The sequence below is a fragment of the Phyllobates terribilis genome, unplaced genomic scaffold, assembly GCF_046119375.1.
Source record: "Phyllobates terribilis strain yellow unplaced genomic scaffold, ASM4611937v1 Scaffold_7__3_contigs__length_470593459, whole genome shotgun sequence".
Taxonomy (NCBI): Eukaryota; Metazoa; Chordata; class Amphibia; order Anura; family Dendrobatidae; genus Phyllobates; species Phyllobates terribilis.
Window position 1 is genome coordinate 15,581,502 of NW_027362767.1, and position 20,170 is coordinate 15,601,671.

Genomic DNA, 20,170 nt, shown 5'->3' on the forward strand with positions numbered 1-20,170 from the left:
ACAGGGGAGCCTGGAGGCAGGAGGCGGACAGGGGAGCCTGGAGGCAGGAGGTGGACAGGGGAGCCTGGAGGCAGGAGGCGGACAGGGGAGCCTGGAGGCAGGAGGCGGACAGGGGAGCCTGGAGGCAGGAGGCGGACAGGGGAGCCTGGAGGCTGACAGGGGAGCCTGGAGGCAGGAGGCTGACAGGGGAGGCAGGAGGCTGACAGGGGAGGCAGGAGGCTGACAGGGGAGCCTGGAGGCAGGAGGCTGACAGGGGAGGCAGGAGGCTGACAGGGGAGCCTGGAGGCAGGAGGCTGACAGGGGAGCCTGGAGGCAGGAGGCTGACAGGGGAGGCAGGAGGCTGACAGGGGAGGCAGGAGGCTGACAGGGGAGGCAGACGGAAGGCTGACAGGGGAGGCGGGAGGCGGACAGGGGAGCCTGAAGGCGGGAGGCGGACAGGGGAGCCTGGAGGCGGAGGGCGAACGGGCGCCTGGAGGAAGGAGGTGGACAGGGGAGCCTGGAGGAGAAGGAGTAACAAAAAAAGAACAAAAGCGCTTCATGTGTGAATCAATCTCAGTTGACACACCACATCCTCAGCATTTCACCTTTGCTCAGCTGGAGAGGTTGTGCTGCTGCAGGCACAACACTGGGGTTAGCTTAAAGGAACTCAACCGGTCGACCGTTCACTATGCTTCCGCCATGAAGGAGGAGAGTTCGGTTCCAGGTAAAAAAAAAAAGATTTATTGAACTACTCGTTTCAGGGACAGTCCGTGCCTTTTATCAAATACATTTGATGAAGGGAACGGACTGTCCCTGAAACACTTAGCTCAATAAATCCTTTTTTACCTGGAGCCGGACTCTCCTCCTTCACAGCAGTACCTGCATGATATCGCAATCCTCCCTCCTTGGATGAGATGGAGGGCGGGAGGAACCTGAAGGAGAAAGGGGGAGGACCCTGGAGGAGAAAGAGGGAGGAGGAGAAAGGGGGAGGAACCTGGAGGAGAAAGAGGGGGAGGAACCTGGAGGAGAAAGAGGGGGAGGACGGGGGAGGAACCTGGAGGAGAAAGAGGGGAAGGAACCTGGAGGAGAAAGAGGGGAAGGAACCTGGAGGAGAAAGAGGGGGAGGAGCCTGGAGGAGAAAGAGGGGGGAGGAGCCTGGAGGAGAAAGAGGGGGGGAGGAGCCTGGAGGAGAAAGAGGGGGGGAGGAGCCTGGAGGAGAAAGAGGGGGGGAGGAGCCTGGAGGAGAAAGAGGGGGGGAGGAGCCTGGAGGAGAAAGAGGGGGAGGACGGGGGAGGAACCTGGAGGAGAAAGAGGGGAAGGAACCTGGAGGAGAAAGAGGGGAAGGAACCTGGAGGAGAAAGAGGGGGGAGGAGCCTGGAGGAGAAAGAGGGGGGAGGAGAAAGGGGGAGGAGCCTGGAGGAGAAAGGGGGGGGAGCCTGGAGGAGAAAGAGGGGGGAGGAGAAAGGGGGAGGGCCTGGAGGAGAAAGGGGGAGGAGAAAGGGGGAGGGCCTGGAGGAGAAAGGGGGGGAGGACAGGGGAGGAACCTGGAGGAGAAAGATGGGGAGAAACCTGGAGGAGGAAGAATGGGAGGACAGAGGAGGAACCTGGAGGAGAAATAGGGGAAGGAACGGGGAGGAACCTGAAGGAGAAAAAGGGGGGGGCAGGAAGAAAGAGGGGGACGAACCTGGAGGAGAAAGAGGGGGACGAACCTGGAGGAGAAAGAGGGGGAGGAACCTGGAGAAGAAAGAGGGGGAGGAACCTGGAGAAGAAAGAGAGGGAGGAACCTGGAGAAGAAAGAGGGGGGGGGGGAACCTGGAGGAGAAAGAGGGGGAGGAGCCTGGAGGAGAAAGAGCCGGGAGGACAGGGGAGGAGCCTGGAGGAGAAAGAGCCGGGAGGACAGGGGAGGAGCCTGGAGGAGAAAGAGCCGGGAGGACAGGGGAGGAGCCTGGAGGAGAGAGAGCCGGGAGGACAGGGGAGGAGCCTGGAGGAGAAAGAGCCGGGAGGACAGGGGAGGAGCCTGGAGGAGAAAGAGCCGGGAGGACAGGGGAGGAGCCTGGAGGAGAAAGAGCGGGAGGAGCCTGGAGGAGAAAGAGCGGGAGGACAGGGGAGGAGCCTGGAGGAGAAAGAGCGGGAGGAGCCTGGAGGAGAAAGAGCGGGAGGACAGGGGAGGAGCCGGGAGGAGAAAGAGCGGGAGGAGCCTGGAGGAGAAAGAGCGGGAGGACAGGGGAGGAGCCGGAAGGAGAAAGAGCGGGAGGACAGGGGAGGAGCCGGGAGGAGAAAGAGCGGGAGGACAGGGGAGGAGCCGGGAGGAGCCTGGAGGAGAAAGAGCGGGAGGACAGGGGAGGAGCCGGGAGGAGAAAGAGCGGGAGGAGCCTGGAGGAGAAAGAGTGGGAGGACAGGGGAGGAGCCTGGAGGTCAGGGGAGGAGCCTGGAGGAGAAAGCCTGGAGGTCAGGGGAGGAGCCTGGAGGTCAGGGGAGGAGCCTGGAGGAGAAAGAGCCTGGAGGTCAGGGGAGGAGCCTGGAGGAGAAAGAGCCTGGAGGACAGGGGAGGAGCCTGGAGGAGAAAGAGAGCCTGGAGGAGAAAGAGCCTGGAGGACAGGGGAGGAGCCTGGAGGAGAAAGAGCCTGGAGGACAGGGGAGGAGCCTGGAGGAGAAAGAGCCTGGAGGAGAAAGAGCCTGGAGGACAGGGGAGGAGCCTGGAGGACAGGGGAGGAGCCTGGAGGAGAAAGAGCTGGAGGACAGGGGAGGAGCCTGGAGGAGAGAGCGGGAGGAGCCTGGAGGAGAAAGAGCGGGAGGAGCCGGGAGGAGAAAGAGCCGGGAGGACAGGGGAGGAGCCTGGAGGAGAAAGAGCCTGGAGGACAGGGTAGGAGCCTGGAGGAGAAAGAGCGGGAGGACAGGGGAGGAGCCTGGAGAAGAAAGAGCGGGAGGAGCCTGGAGGAGAAAGAGCGGGAGGACAGGGGAGGAGCCGGGAGGAGAAAGAGCCGGGAGGACAGGGGAAGAGCCGGGAGGAGCCGGGAGGACAGGGGAGGAGCCGGGAGGACAGGGGAGGAGCCGGGAGGACAGGGGAGGAGCCTGGAGGACAGGGGAGGAGCCGGGAGGACAGGGGAGGAGCCGGGAGGAGAAAGAGCCTGGAGGACAGGGGAGGAGCCTGGAGGACAGGGGAGGAGCCTGGAGGACAGGGGAGGAGCCTGGAGGAGAAAGAGCGGGAGGACAGGGGAGGAGCCGGGAGGAGAAAGAGCGGGAGGACAGGGGAGGAGCCGGGAGGAGAAAGAGCGGGAGGAGCCGGGAGGAGAAAGAGCGGGAGGAGCCGGGAGGAGAAAGAGCGGGAGGAGCCGGGAGGAGAAAGAGCGGGAGGAGCCGGGAGGAGAAAGAGCGGGAGGACAGGGGAGGAGCCGGGAGGAGAAAGAGCGGGAGGACAGGGGAGGAGCCGGGAGGAGAAAGAGCGGGAGGACAGGGGAGGAGCCGGGAGGAGAAAGAGTGGGAGGAGCCGGGAGGAGAAAGAGCGGGAGGACAGGGGAGGAGCCGGGAGGAGAAAGAGCGGGAGGAGAAAGAGCGGGAGGACAGGGGAGGAGCCGGGAGGAGAAAGAGCGGGAGGAGCCGGGAGGAGAAAGAGCGGGAGGACAGGGGAGGAGCTGGGAGGAGAAAGAGCGGGAGGAACCTGGAGGAGAAAGAGGGGGAGGACAGAGCAGGAACCGGAAGGAGACAGGTAGAGGACAGGAGAGCCTGGAGGAGAAGAGAGAGGGGCTTGTTGGTTGAATAAGTCCTTAGGCCAGTAGGTTCGTAAGGTGCAGTGCCAGCCAGTTAATGTAATACTCCAGGCACCCTGTCACAATAATATACTGCCATATTGTCATGACAGCAATCATAAGGAAAAGAAGCTATACGATGAGTAGAGTCCTCCACACAATGTTTATTATAGGGTTGTTGTTATGATTTATTTTTATAGCACCATTGATTCCATGGAATATATATTCTCCTGAGACTCCCCTCCCCCACTATTCCGAATATGTACTATTTAATTCTTAATATACCACAGCTTACCGACTTGAATTCTTCTAGTGCAGAGCCAGCCTCCAAACCAAAGGCCAACATCTTCAGTCAAGTGCCTGAGTGCACTATTCCCCAGCCTTTCCAAATGATGCTGCGTGAAGCCGAGAAAAGGAAGATGCTCCAGCCTCAGGAGTGGGCAGATCTGCAGGACGTCCAGCCTCAGGAGTGGGCAGATCTGCAGGACGGGCAGAGTGGAGATGATGCCGAATGTTTGAAGCAGTTCCGCGCGCAGCCAGCACCTGCTCATGTCTTCTTACCTATGTACAAGGAGATAATGGAGCAGAATGAAAAGAGAAGGAAAATTGGTATCCAGAGAAGGAGCCATCATCTTCTGTCCATGCAAAAGCCATTCCAACTCCTGGTACACAACAAGAGACGACAAGTGGCAAGTGCCTTCACTGCCAAGGTGCCAATCAGAAAGAGGCCCATCCCAAAATCTGTTTTAGACCCCACTGTCAGTGATGGACTCAGAGGTGAGTAGTGCAGTAAGGACAGGACCAAGCTTAAGATTCTCAGATCAATATATTCCTGAATGGTTTGTTTTTCTCTTCACAGAGTCAAAAATTTTACAAAAGATTAACAATCGTATACGAGCAAAGGAGCTGCTAGAGAAGTCGTCAGCCCCAGTCCCACTCACCCGAGACACCCGGGACCCACAATCCAGAGCTTCATGGAGAACCAAGCAGCAGCACCTGGGCTTCTTACAGCAGAACCTGACGTTCAAGCCCCAGATAAACCCTTGTGCCCCTGACTTCCAGAGGCTGCATTACAATTTCCAAAAAAGCTCTTTGAAAAATCAGAGAATGCGAGAAGAGACAGAGACAAAGCCTTTCAATCTGCGCACAGCCAGCCTCAGACCCCAGAGACCCAGCACGTCGCATGATGCCCAGGTAAGAACAGACGGTCATTCTGCAACATGGCCTTCATACATAATGTGACTCATAGGAGACATCTAATGACCGGGGAGGTGAGGAATAGCGCTGCAGGATACTGATCCACATGAGATACACTGGAGGGGAGGACGAGCTCTGCAGAATACTGATCCACATGAGATAAATGGGAGGTGAGGACGAGCGCTGCAGGATACTGATCCGCATGAGATACATGGGAGGTGAGGACGAGCTCTGCAGAATACTGATCCACATGAGATACATGGGAGGTGAGGATGAGCGCTGCAGGATACTGATCCACATGAGATACATGGGAGGTGAGGATGAGCGCTGCAGGATACTGATCCGCATGAGATACATGGGACGTGAGGACGAGCGCTGCAGAATACTGATCCACATGAGATATATGGGAGGTGAGGATGAGAGCTGCAGGATACTGATCCACATGAGATATATGGGAGGTGAGGACGAGCGCTGCAGGATACTGATCCACATGAGATACATGGGAGGTGAGGACGAGCGCTTCAGTATACTGATCCACATGAGATATATGGGAGGTGAGGACGAGCGCTGCAGGATTCTGATCCACATAAGATACACTGGAGGGGAGGACGAGCGCTGCAGGATACTGATCCACATGAGATACATGGGAGGTGAGGACGAGCGCTGCAGGATACTGATCCACATGAGATACATGGGAGGTGAGGACGAGCGCTGCAGGATACTGATCCACATGAGATACTGGAGGGAAGGACGAGTACTGCAGGATACTGATCCACATGAGCTATATGGGAGGGGAGGACGAACGCTGCAGAATACTGATCCACATGAGATACATGGGAGGTGAGGATGAGAGCTGCAGGATACTGATCCACATGAGATACACTGGAGGGGAGGACGAGCGCTGCAGAATACTGATCCACATGAGATACATGGGAGGTGAGGATGAGAACTGCAGGATACTGATCCACATGAGATACACTGGAGGGGAGGACGAGCGCTGCAGGATACTGATCCACATGAGATACATGGGAGGTGAGGATGAGCGCTGCAGAATACTGATCCACATGAGATACACTGGAGGGGAGGACGAGTGCTGCAGGATACTGATCCACATGAGATATATGGGAGGGGAGGACGAGCGCTGCAGAATACTGATCCACATGAGATACATGGGAGGTGAGGACGAGCGCTGCAGGATACTGATCCACATGAGATACATGGGAGGTGAGGACGAGCGCAGCAGGATACTGATCCACATGAGATACACTGGAGGGGAGGACGAGTACTGCAGGATACTGATCCACATGAGCTATATGGGAGGGGAGGACGAACGCTGCAGAATACTGATCCACATGAGATACATGGGAGGTGAGGATGAGAGCTGCAGGATACTGATCCACATGAGATACACTGGAGGGGAGGACGAGCGCTGCAGAATACTGATCCACATGAGATACATGGGAGGTGAGGATGAGAGCTGCAGGATACTGATCCACATGAGATACACTGGAGGGGAGGACGAGCGCTGCAGGATACTGATCCACATGATATACACTGGAGGGGAGGACGAGCGCTGCAGGATACTGATCCACATGAGATACATGGGAGGTGAGGATGAGCGCTGCAGAATACTGATCCACATGAGATACATGGGAGGTGAGGACGAGCTCTGCAGAATACTGATCCACATGAGATACATGGGAGGTGAGGACGAGCGCTGCAGGATACTGATCCGCATGAGATACATGGGAGGTGAGGACGAGCTCTGCAGAATACTGATCCACATGAGATACATGGGAGGTGAGGATGAGCGCTGCAGGATACTGATCCGCATGAGATACATGGGACGTGAGGACGAGCGCTGCAGAATACTGATCCACATGAGATATATGGGAGGTGAGGATGAGAGCTGCAGGATACTGATCCACATGAGATATATGGGAGGTGAGGACGAGCGCTGCAGGATACTGATCCACATGAGATACATGGGAGGTGAGGACGAGCGCTTCAGTATACTGATCCACATGAGATATATGGGAGGTGAGGACGAGCGCTGCAGGATTCTGATCCACATGAGATACACTGGAGGGGAGGACGAGCGCTGCAGGATACTGATCCACATGAGATACATGGGAGGTGAGGACGAGCGCTGCAGGATACTGATCCACATGAGATACATGGGAGGTGAGGACGAGCGCTGCAGGATACTGATCCACATGAGATACTGGAGGGAAGGACGAGTACTGCAGGATACTGATCCACATGAGCTATATGGGAGGGGAGGACGAACGCTGCAGAATACTGATCCACATGAGATACATGGGAGGTGAGGATGAGAGCTGCAGGATACTGATCCACATGAGATACATGGGAGGTGAGGACGAGCGCTGCAGGATACTGATCCACATGAGATACATGGGAGGGGAGGAGGAGCGCTGCAGGATACTGATCCACATGAGCTATATGGGAGGGGAGGAGGAGCGCTGCAGAATACTGATCCACATGAGATACATGGGAGGGGAGGACGAGCGCTGCAGGATACTGATCCACATGAGATACATGGGAGGGGAGGACGAGCGCTGCAGAATACTGATCCACATGAGATATATGAGAAGTGAGGACGAGCGCTGCAGAATACTGATCCACATGAGATACATGGGAGGGGAGGACGAGCACTGCAGGATACTGATCCACATGAGATACATGGGAGGGGAGGACGAGCGCTGCAGAATACTGATCCACATGAGATATATGAGAAGTGAGGACGAGCGCTGCAGAATACTGATCCACATGAGATACATGGGAGGTGAGGACGAGCGCGGCAGGATACTGATCCACATGAGATACATGGGAGGGTAGGATGAGCGCTGCAGAATACTGATCCACATGAGATACATGGGAGGTGAGGATGAGCGCTGCAGGATACTGATCCACATGAGATACACTGGAGGGGAGGACGAGTTCTGCAGGATACTGATCCACATGAGCTATATGAGAGGGGAGGATGAGCACTGCAGAATACTGATCCATATGCGAGACATGGGAGGTGAGGATGAACGCTGCAGGGTACTGATCCACATGAGATACATGGTAGGGGAGGACGAGCGCTGCAGAATACTGATCCACATGAGATACATGGGAGGGGAGGACGAGCGCTGCAGGATACTTATCCACATGAGATACACTGGAGGGGAGGACGAGTGCTGCAGGATCCTGATACACATGAGCTATATGGGAGGGGAGGACGAGCGCTGCAGAATACTGATCCACATGAGATACATGGGAGGTGAGGACGAGCGCTGCAGGATACTGATCCACATGAGATACATGGGAGGTGAGGAAGAGCGCTGCAGGATACTGATCCACATGAGATACATTGGAGGGGATGACGAGCGCTGCAGGATACTGATCCACATGATCTATATGGGAGGGGAGGAGGAGCGCTGCAGAATACTGATCCACATGAGATACATGGGAGGGGAGGACGAGCGCTGCAGGATACTGATCCACATGAGATACATGGGAGGGGAGGACGAGCGCTGCAGAATACTGATCCACATGAGATATATGAGAAGTGAGGACGAGCGCTGCAGAATACTGATCCACATGAGATACATGAGAGGGGAGGACGAACGCTGCAGAATACTGATCCACATGAGATACATGGGAGGTGAGGATGAGAGTTGCAGGATACTGATCCACATGAGATACACTGGAGGGGAGGACGAGCGCTGCAGAATACTGATCCACATGAGATACATGGGAGGTGAGGATGAGAGCTGCAGGATACTGATCCACATGAGATACACTGGAGGGGAGGACGAGCGCTGCAGGATACTGATCCACATGAGATACATGGGAGGTGAGGATGAGCGCTGCAGAATACTGATCCACATGAGATACACTGGAGGGGAGGACGAGTGCTGCAGGATACTGATCCACATGAGATATATGGGAGGGGAGGACGAGCGCTGCAGAATACTGATCCACATGAGATACATGGGAGGTGAGGACGAGCGCTGCAGGATACTGATCCACATGAGATACATGGGAGGTGAGGACGAGCGCAGCAGGATACTGATCCACATGAGATACACTGGAGGGGAGGACGAGTACTGCAGGATACTGATCCACATGAGCTATATGGGAGGGGAGGACGAACGCTGCAGAATACTGATCCACATGAGATACATGGGAGGTGAGGATGAGAGCTGCAGGATACTGATCCACATGAGATACACTGGAGGGGAGGACGAGCGCTGCAGAATACTGATCCACATGAGATACATGGGAGGTGAGGATGAGAGCTGCAGGATACTGATCCACATGAGATACACTGGAGGGGAGGATGAGCGCTGCAGGATACTGATCCACATGATATACACTGGAGGGGAGGACGAGCGCTGCAGGATACTGATCCACATGAGATACATGGGAGGTGAGGATGAGCGCTGCAGAATACTGATCCACATGAGATACATGGGAGGTGAGGACGAGCTCTGCAGAATACTGATCCACATGAGATACATGGGAGGTGAGGACGAGCGCTGCAGGATACTGATCCGCATGAGATACATGGGAGGTGAGGACGAGCTCTGCAGAATACTGATCCACATGAGATACATGGGAGGTGAGGATGAGCGCTGCAGGATACTGATCCACATGAGATACATGGGAGGTGAGGATGAGCGCTGCAGGATACTGATCCGCATGAGATACATGGGACGTGAGGACGAGCGCTGCAGAATACTGATCCACATGAGATATATGGGAGGTGATGATGAGAGCTGCAGGATACTGATCCACGTGAGATATATGGGAGGTGAGGACGAGCGCTGCAGGATACTGATCCACATGAGATACATGGGAGGTGAGGACGAGCGCTTCAGTATACTGATCCACATGAGATTTATGGGAGGTGAGGACGAGCGCTGCAGGATTCTGATCCACATGAGATACACTGGAGGGGAGGACGAGCGCTGCAGGATACTGATCCACATGAGATACATGGGAGGTGAGGACGAGCGCTGCAGGATACTGATCCACATGAGATACATGGGAGGTGAGGACGAGCGCTGCAGGATACTGATCCACATGAGATACTGGAGGGAAGGACGAGTACTGCAGGATACTGATCCACATGAGCTATATGGGAGGGGAGGACGAACGCTGCAGAATACTGATCCACATGAGATACATGGGAGGTGAGGATGAGAGCTGCAGGATACTGATCCACATGAGATACATGGGAGGTGAGGACGAGCGCTGCAGGATACTGATCCACATGAGATACATGGGAGGGGAGGAGGAGCGCTGCAGGATACTGATCCACATGAGCTATATGGGAGGGGAGGAGGAGCGCTGCAGAATACTGATCCACATGAGATACATGGGAGGGGAGGACGAGCGCTGCAGGATACTGATCCACATGAGATACATGGGAGGGGAGGACGAGCGCTGCAGAATACTGATCCACATGAGATATATGAGAAGTGAGGACGAGCGCTGCAGAATACTGATCCACATGAGATACATGGGAGGGGAGGACGAGCACTGCAGGATACTGATCCACATGAGATACATGGGAGGGGAGGACGAGCGCTGCAGAATACTGATCCACATGAGATATATGAGAAGTGAGGACGAGCGCTGCAGAATACTGATCCACATGAGATACATGGGAGGTGAGGACGAGCACGGCAGGATACTGATCCACATGAGATACATGGGAGGGTAGGATGAGCGCTGCAGAATACTGATCCACATGAGATACATGGGAGGTGAGGATGAGCGCTGCAGGATACTGATCCACATGAGATACACTGGAGGGGAGGACGAGTTCTGCAGGATACTGATCCACATGAGCTATATGAAAGGGGAGGATGAGCACTGCAGAATACTGATCCATATGCGAGACATGGGAGGTGAGGATGAACGCTGCAGGGTACTGATCCACATGAGATACATGGTAGGGGAGGACGAGCGCTGCAGAATACTGATCCACATGAGATACATGGGAGGGGAGGACGAGCGCTGCAGGATACTTATCCACATGAGATACACTGGAGGGGAGGACGAGCGCTGCAGGATACTGATCCACATGAGATATATGGGAGGTGAGGATGAGCGCTGCAGAATACTGATCCACATGAGATACATGGGAGGTGAGGACGAGCGCTGCAGGATACTGATCCACATGAGATACACTGGAGGGGAGGACGAGTGCTGCAGGATCCTGATACACATGAGCTATATGGGAGGGGAGGACGAGCGCTGCAGAATACTGATCCACATGAGATACATGGGAGGTGAGGACGAGCGCTGCAGGATACTGATCCACATGAGATACATGGGAGGTGAGGAAGAGCGCTGCAGGATACTGATCCACATGAGATACATGGGAGGGGATGACGAGCGCTGCAGGATACTGATCCACATGATCTATATGGGAGGGGAGGAGGAGCGCTGCAGAATACTGATCCACATGAGATACATGGGAGGGGAGGACGAGCGCTGCAGGATACTGATCCACATGAGATACATGGGAGGGGAGGACGAGCGCTGCAGAATACTGATCCACATGAGATATATGAGAAGTGAGGACGAGCGCTGCAGAATACTGATCCACATGAGATACATGAGAGGGGAGGATGAGCGCTGCATAATACTGATCCACATGAGATACATGGGAGGTGAGGACGAGCGCGGCAGGATACTGATCCACATGAGATACATGGGAGGGTAGGATGAGCGCTGCAGAATACTGATCCACATGAGATACATGGGAGGGGAGGACGAGCGCTGCAGGATACTGATCCACATGAGATACATGGGAGGGGAGGACGAGCGCTGCAGAATACTGATCCACATGAGATATATGAGAAGTGAGGACGAGCGCTGCAGAATACTGATCCACATGAGATACATGAGAGGGGAGGACGAACGCTGCAGAATACTGATCCACATGAGATACATGGGAGGTGAGGATGAGAGTTGCAGGATACTGATCCACATGAGATAAATGGGAGGGGAGGACGAGCGCTGCAGAATACTGATCCACATGAGATACATGGGAGGTGAGGATGAGAGCTGCAGGATACTGATCCACATGAGATACACTGGAGGGGAGGACGAGCGCTGCAGAATACTGATCCACATGAGATACATGGGAGGTGAGGACGAGCGCTGCAGGATACTGATCCACATGAGATACATGGGAGGTGAGGACGAGCGCAGCAGGATACTGATCCACATGAGATACACTGGAGGGGAGGACGAGTACTGCAGGATACTGATCCACATGAGCTATATGGGAGGGGAGGACGAACGCTGCAGAATACTGATCCACATGAGATACATGGGAGGTGAGGATGAGAGCTGCAGGATACTGATCCACATGAGATACACTGGAGGGGAGGACGAGCGCTGCAGAATACTGATCCACATGAGATACATGGGAGGTGAGGATGAGAGCTGCAGGATACTGATCCACATGAGATACACTGGAGGGGAGGACGAGCGCTGCAGGATACTGATCCACATGATATACACTGGAGGGGAGGACGAGCGCTGCAGGATACTGATCCACATGAGATACATGGGAGGTGAGGATGAGCGCTGCAGAATACTGATCCACATGAGATACATGGGAGGTGAGGACGAGCTCTGCAGAATACTGATCCACATGAGATACATGGGAGGTGAGGACGAGCGCTGCAGGATACTGATCCGCATGAGATACATGGGAGGTGAAGACGAGCTCTGCAGAATACTGATCCACATGAGATACATGGGAGGTGAGGATGAGCGCTGCAGGATACTGATCCACATGAGATACATGGGAGGTGAGGATGAGCGCTGCAGGATACTGATCCGCATGAGATACATGGGACGTGAGGACGAGCGCTGCAGAATACTGATCCACATGAGATATATGGGAGGTGATGATGAGAGCTGCAGGATACTGATCCACATGAGATATATGGGAGGTGAGGACGAGCGCTGCAGGATACTGATCCACATGAGATACATGGGAGGTGAGGACGAGCGCTTCAGTATACTGATCCACATGAGATATATGAGAGGTGAGGACGAGCGCTGCAGGATTCTGATCCACATGAGATACACTGGAGGGGAGGACGAGCGCTGCAGGATACTGATCCACATGAGATACATGGGAGGTGAGGACGAGCGCTGCAGGATACTGATCCACATGAGATACATGGGAGGTGAGGACGAGCGCTGCAGGATACTGATCCACATGAGATACTGGAGGGAAGGACGAGTACTGCAGGATACTGATCCACATGAGCTATATGGGAGGGGAGGACGAACGCTGCAGAATACTGATCCACATGAGATACATGGGAGGTGAGGATGAGAGCTGCAGGATACTGATCCACATGAGATACATGGGAGGTGAGGACGAGCGCTGCAGGATACTGATCCACATGAGATACATGGGAGGGGAGGAGGAGCGCTGCAGGATACTGATCCACATGAGCTATATGGGAGGGGAGGAGGAGCGCTGCAGAATAATGATCCACATGAGATACATGGGAGGGGAGGACGAGCGCTGCAGGATACTGATCCACATGAGATACATGGGAGGGGAGGACGAGCGCTGCAGAATACTGATCCACATGAGATATATGAGAAGTGAGGACGAGCGCTGCAGAATACTGATCCACATGAGATACATGGGAGGGGAGGACGAGCACTGCAGGATACTGATCCACATGAGATACATGGGAGGGGAGGACGAGCGCTGCAGAATACTAATCCACATGAGATATATGAGAAGTGAGGACGAGCGCTGCAGAATACTGATCCACATGAGATACATGGGAGGTGAGGACGAGCGCGGCAGGATACTGATCCACATGAGATACATGGGAGGGTAGGATGAGCGCTGCAGAATACTGATCCACATGAGATACATGGGAGGTGAGGATGAGCGCTGCAGGATACTGATCCACATGAGATACACTGGAGGGGAGGACGAGTTCTGCAGGATACTGATCCACATGAGCTATATGAGAGGGGAGGATGAGCACTGCAGAATACTGAGCCATATGGGAGGTGAGGATGAACGCTGCAGGGTACTGATCCACATGAGATACATGGTAGGGGAGGACGAGCGCTGCAGAATACTGATCCACATGAGATACATGGGAGGGGAGGACGAGCGCTGCAGGATACTTATCCACATGAGATACACTGGAGGGGAGGACGAGCGCTGCAGGATACTGATCCACATGAGATATATGGGAGGTGAGGATGAGCGCTGCAGAATACTGATCCACATGAGATACATGGGAGGTGAGGACGAGCACTGCAGGATACTGATCCACATGAGATACACTGGAGGGGAGGACGAGTGCTGCAGGATCCTGATACACATGAGCTATATGGGAGGGGAGGACGAGCGCTGCAGAATACTGATCCACATGAGATACATGGGAGGTGAGGACGAGCGCTGCAGGATACTGATCCACATGAGATACATGGGAGGTGAGGAAGAGCGCTGCAGGATACTGATCCACATGAGATACATGGGAGGGGAGGACGAGCGCTGCAGGATACTGATCCACATGAGATACATGGGAGGGGAGGACGAGCGCTGCAGAATACTGATCCACATGAGATATATGAGAAGTGAGGACGAGCGCTGCAGAATACTGATCCACATGAGATACATGAGAGGGGAGGACGAACGCTGCAGAATACTGATCCACATGAGATACATGGGAGGTGAGGACGAGCGCGGCAGGATACTGATCCACATGAGATACATGGGAGGGTAGGATGAGCGCTGCAGAATACTGATCCACATGAGATACATGGGAGGGGAGGACGAGCGCTGCAGGATACTGATCCACATGAGATACATGGGAGGGGAGGACGAGCGCTGCAGAATACTGATCCACATGAGATATATGAGAAGTGAGGACGAGCGCTGCAGAATACTGATCCACATGAGATACATGAGAGGGGAGGACGAACGCTGCAGAATACTGATCCACATGAGATACATGGGAGGTGAGGATGAGAGTTGCAGGATACTGATCCACATGAGATACATGGGAGGGGAGGACGAGCGCTGCAGAATACTGATCCACATGAGATACATGGGAGGTGAGGATGAGAGCTGCAGGATACTGATCCACATGAGATACACTGGAGGGGAGGACGAGCGCTGCAGAATACTGATCCACATGAGATACATGGGAGGTGAGGACGAGCGCTGCAGGATACTGATCCACATGAGATACATGGGAGGTGAGGACGAGCGCAGCAGGATACTGATCCACATGAGATACACTGGAGGGGAGGACGAGTACTGCAGGATACTGATCCACATGAGCTATATGGGAGGGGAGGACGAACGCTGCAGAATACTGATCCACATGAGATACATGGGAGGTGAGGATGAGAGCTGCAGGATACTGATCCACATGAGATACACTGGAGGGGAGGACGAGCGCTGCAGAATACTGATCCACATGAGATACATGGGAGGTGAGGATGAGAGCTGCAGGATACTGATCCACATGAGATACACTGGAGGGGAGGACGAGCGCTGCAGGATACTGATCCACATGATATACACTGGAGGGGAGGACGAGCGCTGCAGGATACTGATCCACATGAGATACATGGGAGGTGAGGATGAGCGCTGCAGAATACTGATCCACATGAGATACATGGGAGGTGAGGACGAGCTCTGCAGAATACTGATCCACATGAGATACATGGGAGGTGAGGACGAGCGCTGCAGGATACTGATCCGCATGAGATACATGGGAGGTGAGGACGAGCTCTGCAGAATACTGATCCACATGAGATACATGGGAGGTGAGGATGAGCGCTGCAGGATACTGATCCACATGAGATACATGGGAGGTGAGGATGAGCGCTGCAGGATACTGATCCGCATGAGATACATGGGACGTGAGGACGAGCGCTGCAGAATACTGATCCACATGAGATATATGGGAGGTGATGATGAGAGCTGCAGGATACTGATCCACATGAGATATATGGGAGGTGAGGACGAGCGCTGCAGGATACTGATCCACATGAGATACATGGGAGGTGAGGACGAGCGCTTCAGTATACTGATCCACATGAGATATATGAGAGGTGAGGACGAGCGCTGCAGGATTCTGATCCACATGAGATACACTGGAGGGGAGGACGAGCGCTGCAGGATACTGATCCACATGAGATACATGGGAGGTGAGGACGAGCGCTGCAGGATACTGATCCACATGAGATACATGGGAGGTGAGGACGAGCGCTGCAGGATACTGATCCACATGAGATACTGGAGGGAAGGACGAGTACTGCAGGATACTGATCCACATGAGCTATATGGGAGGGGAGGACGAACGCTGCAGAATACTGATCCACATGAGATACATGGGAGGTGAGGATGAGAGCTGCAGGATACTGATCCACATGAGATACATGGGAGGTGAGGACGAGCGCTGCAGGATACTGATCCACATGAGATACATGGGAGGGGAGGAGGAGCGCTGCAGGATACTGATCCACATGAGCTATATGGGAGGGGAGGAGGAGCGCTGCAGAATAATGATCCACATGAGATACATGGGAGGGGAGGACGAGCGCTGCAGGATACTGATCCACATGAGATACATGGGAGGGGAGGACGAGCGCTGCAGAATACTGATCCACATGAGATATATGAGAAGTGAGGACGAGCGCTGCAGAATACTGATCCACATGAGATACATGGGAGGGGAGGACGAGCACTGCAGGATACTGATCCACATGAGATACATGGGAGGGGAGGACGAGCGCTGCAGAATACTGATCCACATGAGATATATGAGAAGTGAGGACGAGCGCTGCAGAATACTGATCCACATGAGATACATGGGAGGTGAGGACGAGCGCGGCAGGATACTGATCCACATGAGATACATGGGAGGGTAGGATGAGCGCTGCAGAATACTGATCCACATGAGATACATGGGAGGTGAGGATGAGCGCTGCAGGATACTGATCCACATGAGATACACTGGAGGGGAGGACGAGTTCTGCAGGATACTGATCCACATGAGCTATATGAGAGGGGAGGATGAGCACTGCAGAATACTGATCCATATGCGAGACATGGGAGGTGAGGATGAACGCTGCAGGGTACTGATCCACATGAGATATATGGTAGGGGAGGACGAGCGCTGCAGAATACTGATCCACATGAGATACATGGGAGGGGAGGACGAGCGCTGCAGGATACTTATCCACATGAGATACACTGGAGGGGAGGACGAGCGCTGCAGGATACTGATCCACATGAGATATATGGGAGGTGAGGATGAGCGCTGCAGAATACTGATCCACATGAGATACATGGGAGGTGAGGACGAGCACTGCAGGATACTGATCCACATGAGATACACTGGAGGGGAGGACGAGTGCTGCAGAATACTGATCCACATGAGATATATGGGAGGTGATGATGAGAGCTGCAGGATACTGATCCACATGAGATATATGGGAGGTGAGGACGAGCGCTGCAGGATACTGATCCACATGAGATACATGGGAGGTGAGGACGAGCGCTTCAGTATACTGATCCACATGAGATATATGAGAGGTGAGGACGAGCGCTGCAGGATTCTGATCCACATGAGATACACTGGAGGGGAGGACGAGCGCTGCAGGATACTGATCCACATGAGATACATGGGAGGTGAGGACGAGCGCTGCAGGATACTGATCCACATGAGATACATGGGAGGTGAGGACGAGCGCTGCAGGATACTGATCCACATGAGATACTGGAGGGAAGGACGAGTACTGCAGGATACTGATCCACATGAGCTATATGGGAGGGGAGGACGAACGCTGCAGAATACTGATCCACATGAGATACATGGGAGGTGAGGATGAGAGCTGCAGGATACTGATCCACATGAGATACATGGGAGGTGAGGACGAGCGCTGCAGGATACTGATCCACATGAGATACATGGGAGGGGAGGAGGAGCGCTGCAGGATACTGATCCACATGAGCTATATGGGAGGGGAGGAGGAGCGCTGCAGAATAATGATCCACATGAGATACATGGGAGGGGAGGACGAGCGCTGCAGGATACTGATCCACATGAGATACATGGGAGGGGAGGACGAGCGCTGCAGAATACTGATCCACATGAGATATATGAGAAGTGAGGACGAGCGCTGCAGAATACTGATCCACATGAGATACATGGGAGGGGAGGACGAGCACTGCAGGATACTGATCCACATGAGATACATGGGAGGGGAGGACGAGCGCTGCAGAATACTAATCCACATGAGATATATGAGAAGTGAGGACGAGCGCTGCAGAATACTGATCCACATGAGATACATGGGAGGTGAGGACGAGCGCGGCAGGATACTGATCCACATGAGATACATGGGAGGGTAGGATGAGCGCTGCAGAATACTGATCCACATGAGATACATGGGAGGTGAGGATGAGCGCTGCAGGATACTGATCCACATGAGATACACTGGAGGGGAGGACGAGTTCTGCAGGATACTGATCCACATGAGCTATATGAGAGGGGAGGATGAGCACTGCAGAATACTGAGCCATATGGGAGGTGAGGATGAACGCTGCAGGGTACTGATCCACATGAGATACATGGTAGGGGAGGACGAGCGCTGCAGAATACTGATCCACATGAGATACATGGGAGGGGAGGACGAGCGCTGCAGGATACTTATCCACATGAGATACACTGGAGGGGAGGACGAGCGCTGCAGGATACTGATCCACATGAGATATATGGGAGGTGAGGATGAGCGCTGCAGAATACTGATCCACATGAGATACATGGGAGGTGAGGACGAGCACTGCAGGATACTGATCCACATGAGATACACTGGAGGGGAGGACGAGTGCTGCAGGATCCTGATACACATGAGCTATATGGGAGGGGAGGACGAGCGCTGCAGAATACTGATCCACATGAGATACATGGGAGGTGAGGACGAGCGCTGCAGGATACTGATCCACATGAGATACATGGGAGGTGAGGAAGAGCGCTGCAGGATACTGATCCACATGAGATACATGGGAGGGGAGGACGAGCGCTGCAGGATACTGATCCACATGAGATACATGGGAGGGGAGGACGAGCGCTGCAGAATACTGATCCACATGAGATATATGAGAAGTGAGGACGAGCGCTGCAGAATACTGATCCACATGAGATACATGAGAGGGGAGGACGAACGCTGCAGAATACTGATCCACATGAGATACATGGGAGGTGAGGACGAGCGCGGCAGGATACTGATCCACATGAGATACATGGGAGGGTAGGATGAGCGCTGCAGAATACTGATCCACATGAGATACATGGGAGGGGAGGACGAGCGCTGCAGGATACTGATCCACATGAGATACATGGGAGGGGAGGACGAGCGCTGCAGAATACTGATCCACATGAGATATATGAGAAGTGAGGACGAGCGCTGCAGAATACTGATCCACATGAGATACATGAGAGGGGAGGACGAACGCTGCAGAATACTGATCCACATGAGATACATGGGAGGTGAGGATGAGAGTTGCAGGATACTGATCCACATGAGATACATGGGAGGGGAGGACGAGCGCTGCAGAATACTGATCCACATGAGATACATGGGAGGTGAGGATGAGAGCTGCAGGATACTGATCCACATGAGATACACTGGAGGGGAGGACGAGCGCTGCAGAATACTGATCCACATGAGATACATGGGAGGTGAGGACGAGCGCTGCAGGATACTGATCCACATGAGATACATGGGAGGTGAGGACGAGCGCAGCAGGATACTGATCCACATGAGATACACTGGAGGGGAGGACGAGTACTGCAGGATACTGATCCACATGAGCTATATGGGAGGGGAGGACGAACGCTGCAGAATACTGATCCACATGAGATACATGGGAGGTGAGGATGAGAGCTGCAGGATACTGATCCACATGAGATACACTGGAGGGGAGGACGAGCGCTGCAGAATACTGATCCACATGAGATACATGGGAGGTGAGGATGAGAGCTGCAGGATACTGATCCACATGAGATACACTGGAGGGGAGGACGAGCGCTGCAGGATACTGATCCACATGATATACACTGGAGGGGAGGACGAGCGCTGCAGGATACTGATCCACATGAGATACATGGGAGGTGAGGATGAGCGCTGCAGAATACTGATCCACATGA

At 54.0% G+C, this 20,170-nt stretch overlaps 1 protein-coding gene across 6 annotated transcripts in view; it reads left to right on the forward strand.

The window, feature by feature from the left end:
- Positions 1 to 20,170, forward strand: part of FAM161B (FAM161 centrosomal protein B) — a 93,591-nt gene that overhangs the window by 8,093 nt on the left and 65,328 nt on the right. For all 6 annotated transcript variants that reach the window (XR_012247299.1, XM_073638201.1, XM_073638198.1 and 3 more), the window contains exons 3-4: positions 4,039 to 4,502; positions 4,585 to 4,919. Coding sequence is in view for 5 of the 6 variants with exons in the window: in XM_073638201.1 (XP_073494302.1) it covers positions 4,039 to 4,502; positions 4,585 to 4,919 (799 nt within the window). In the remaining variant the exon portion in view is untranslated. The remainder of the gene's footprint in view (positions 1 to 4,038; positions 4,503 to 4,584; positions 4,920 to 20,170) is intronic.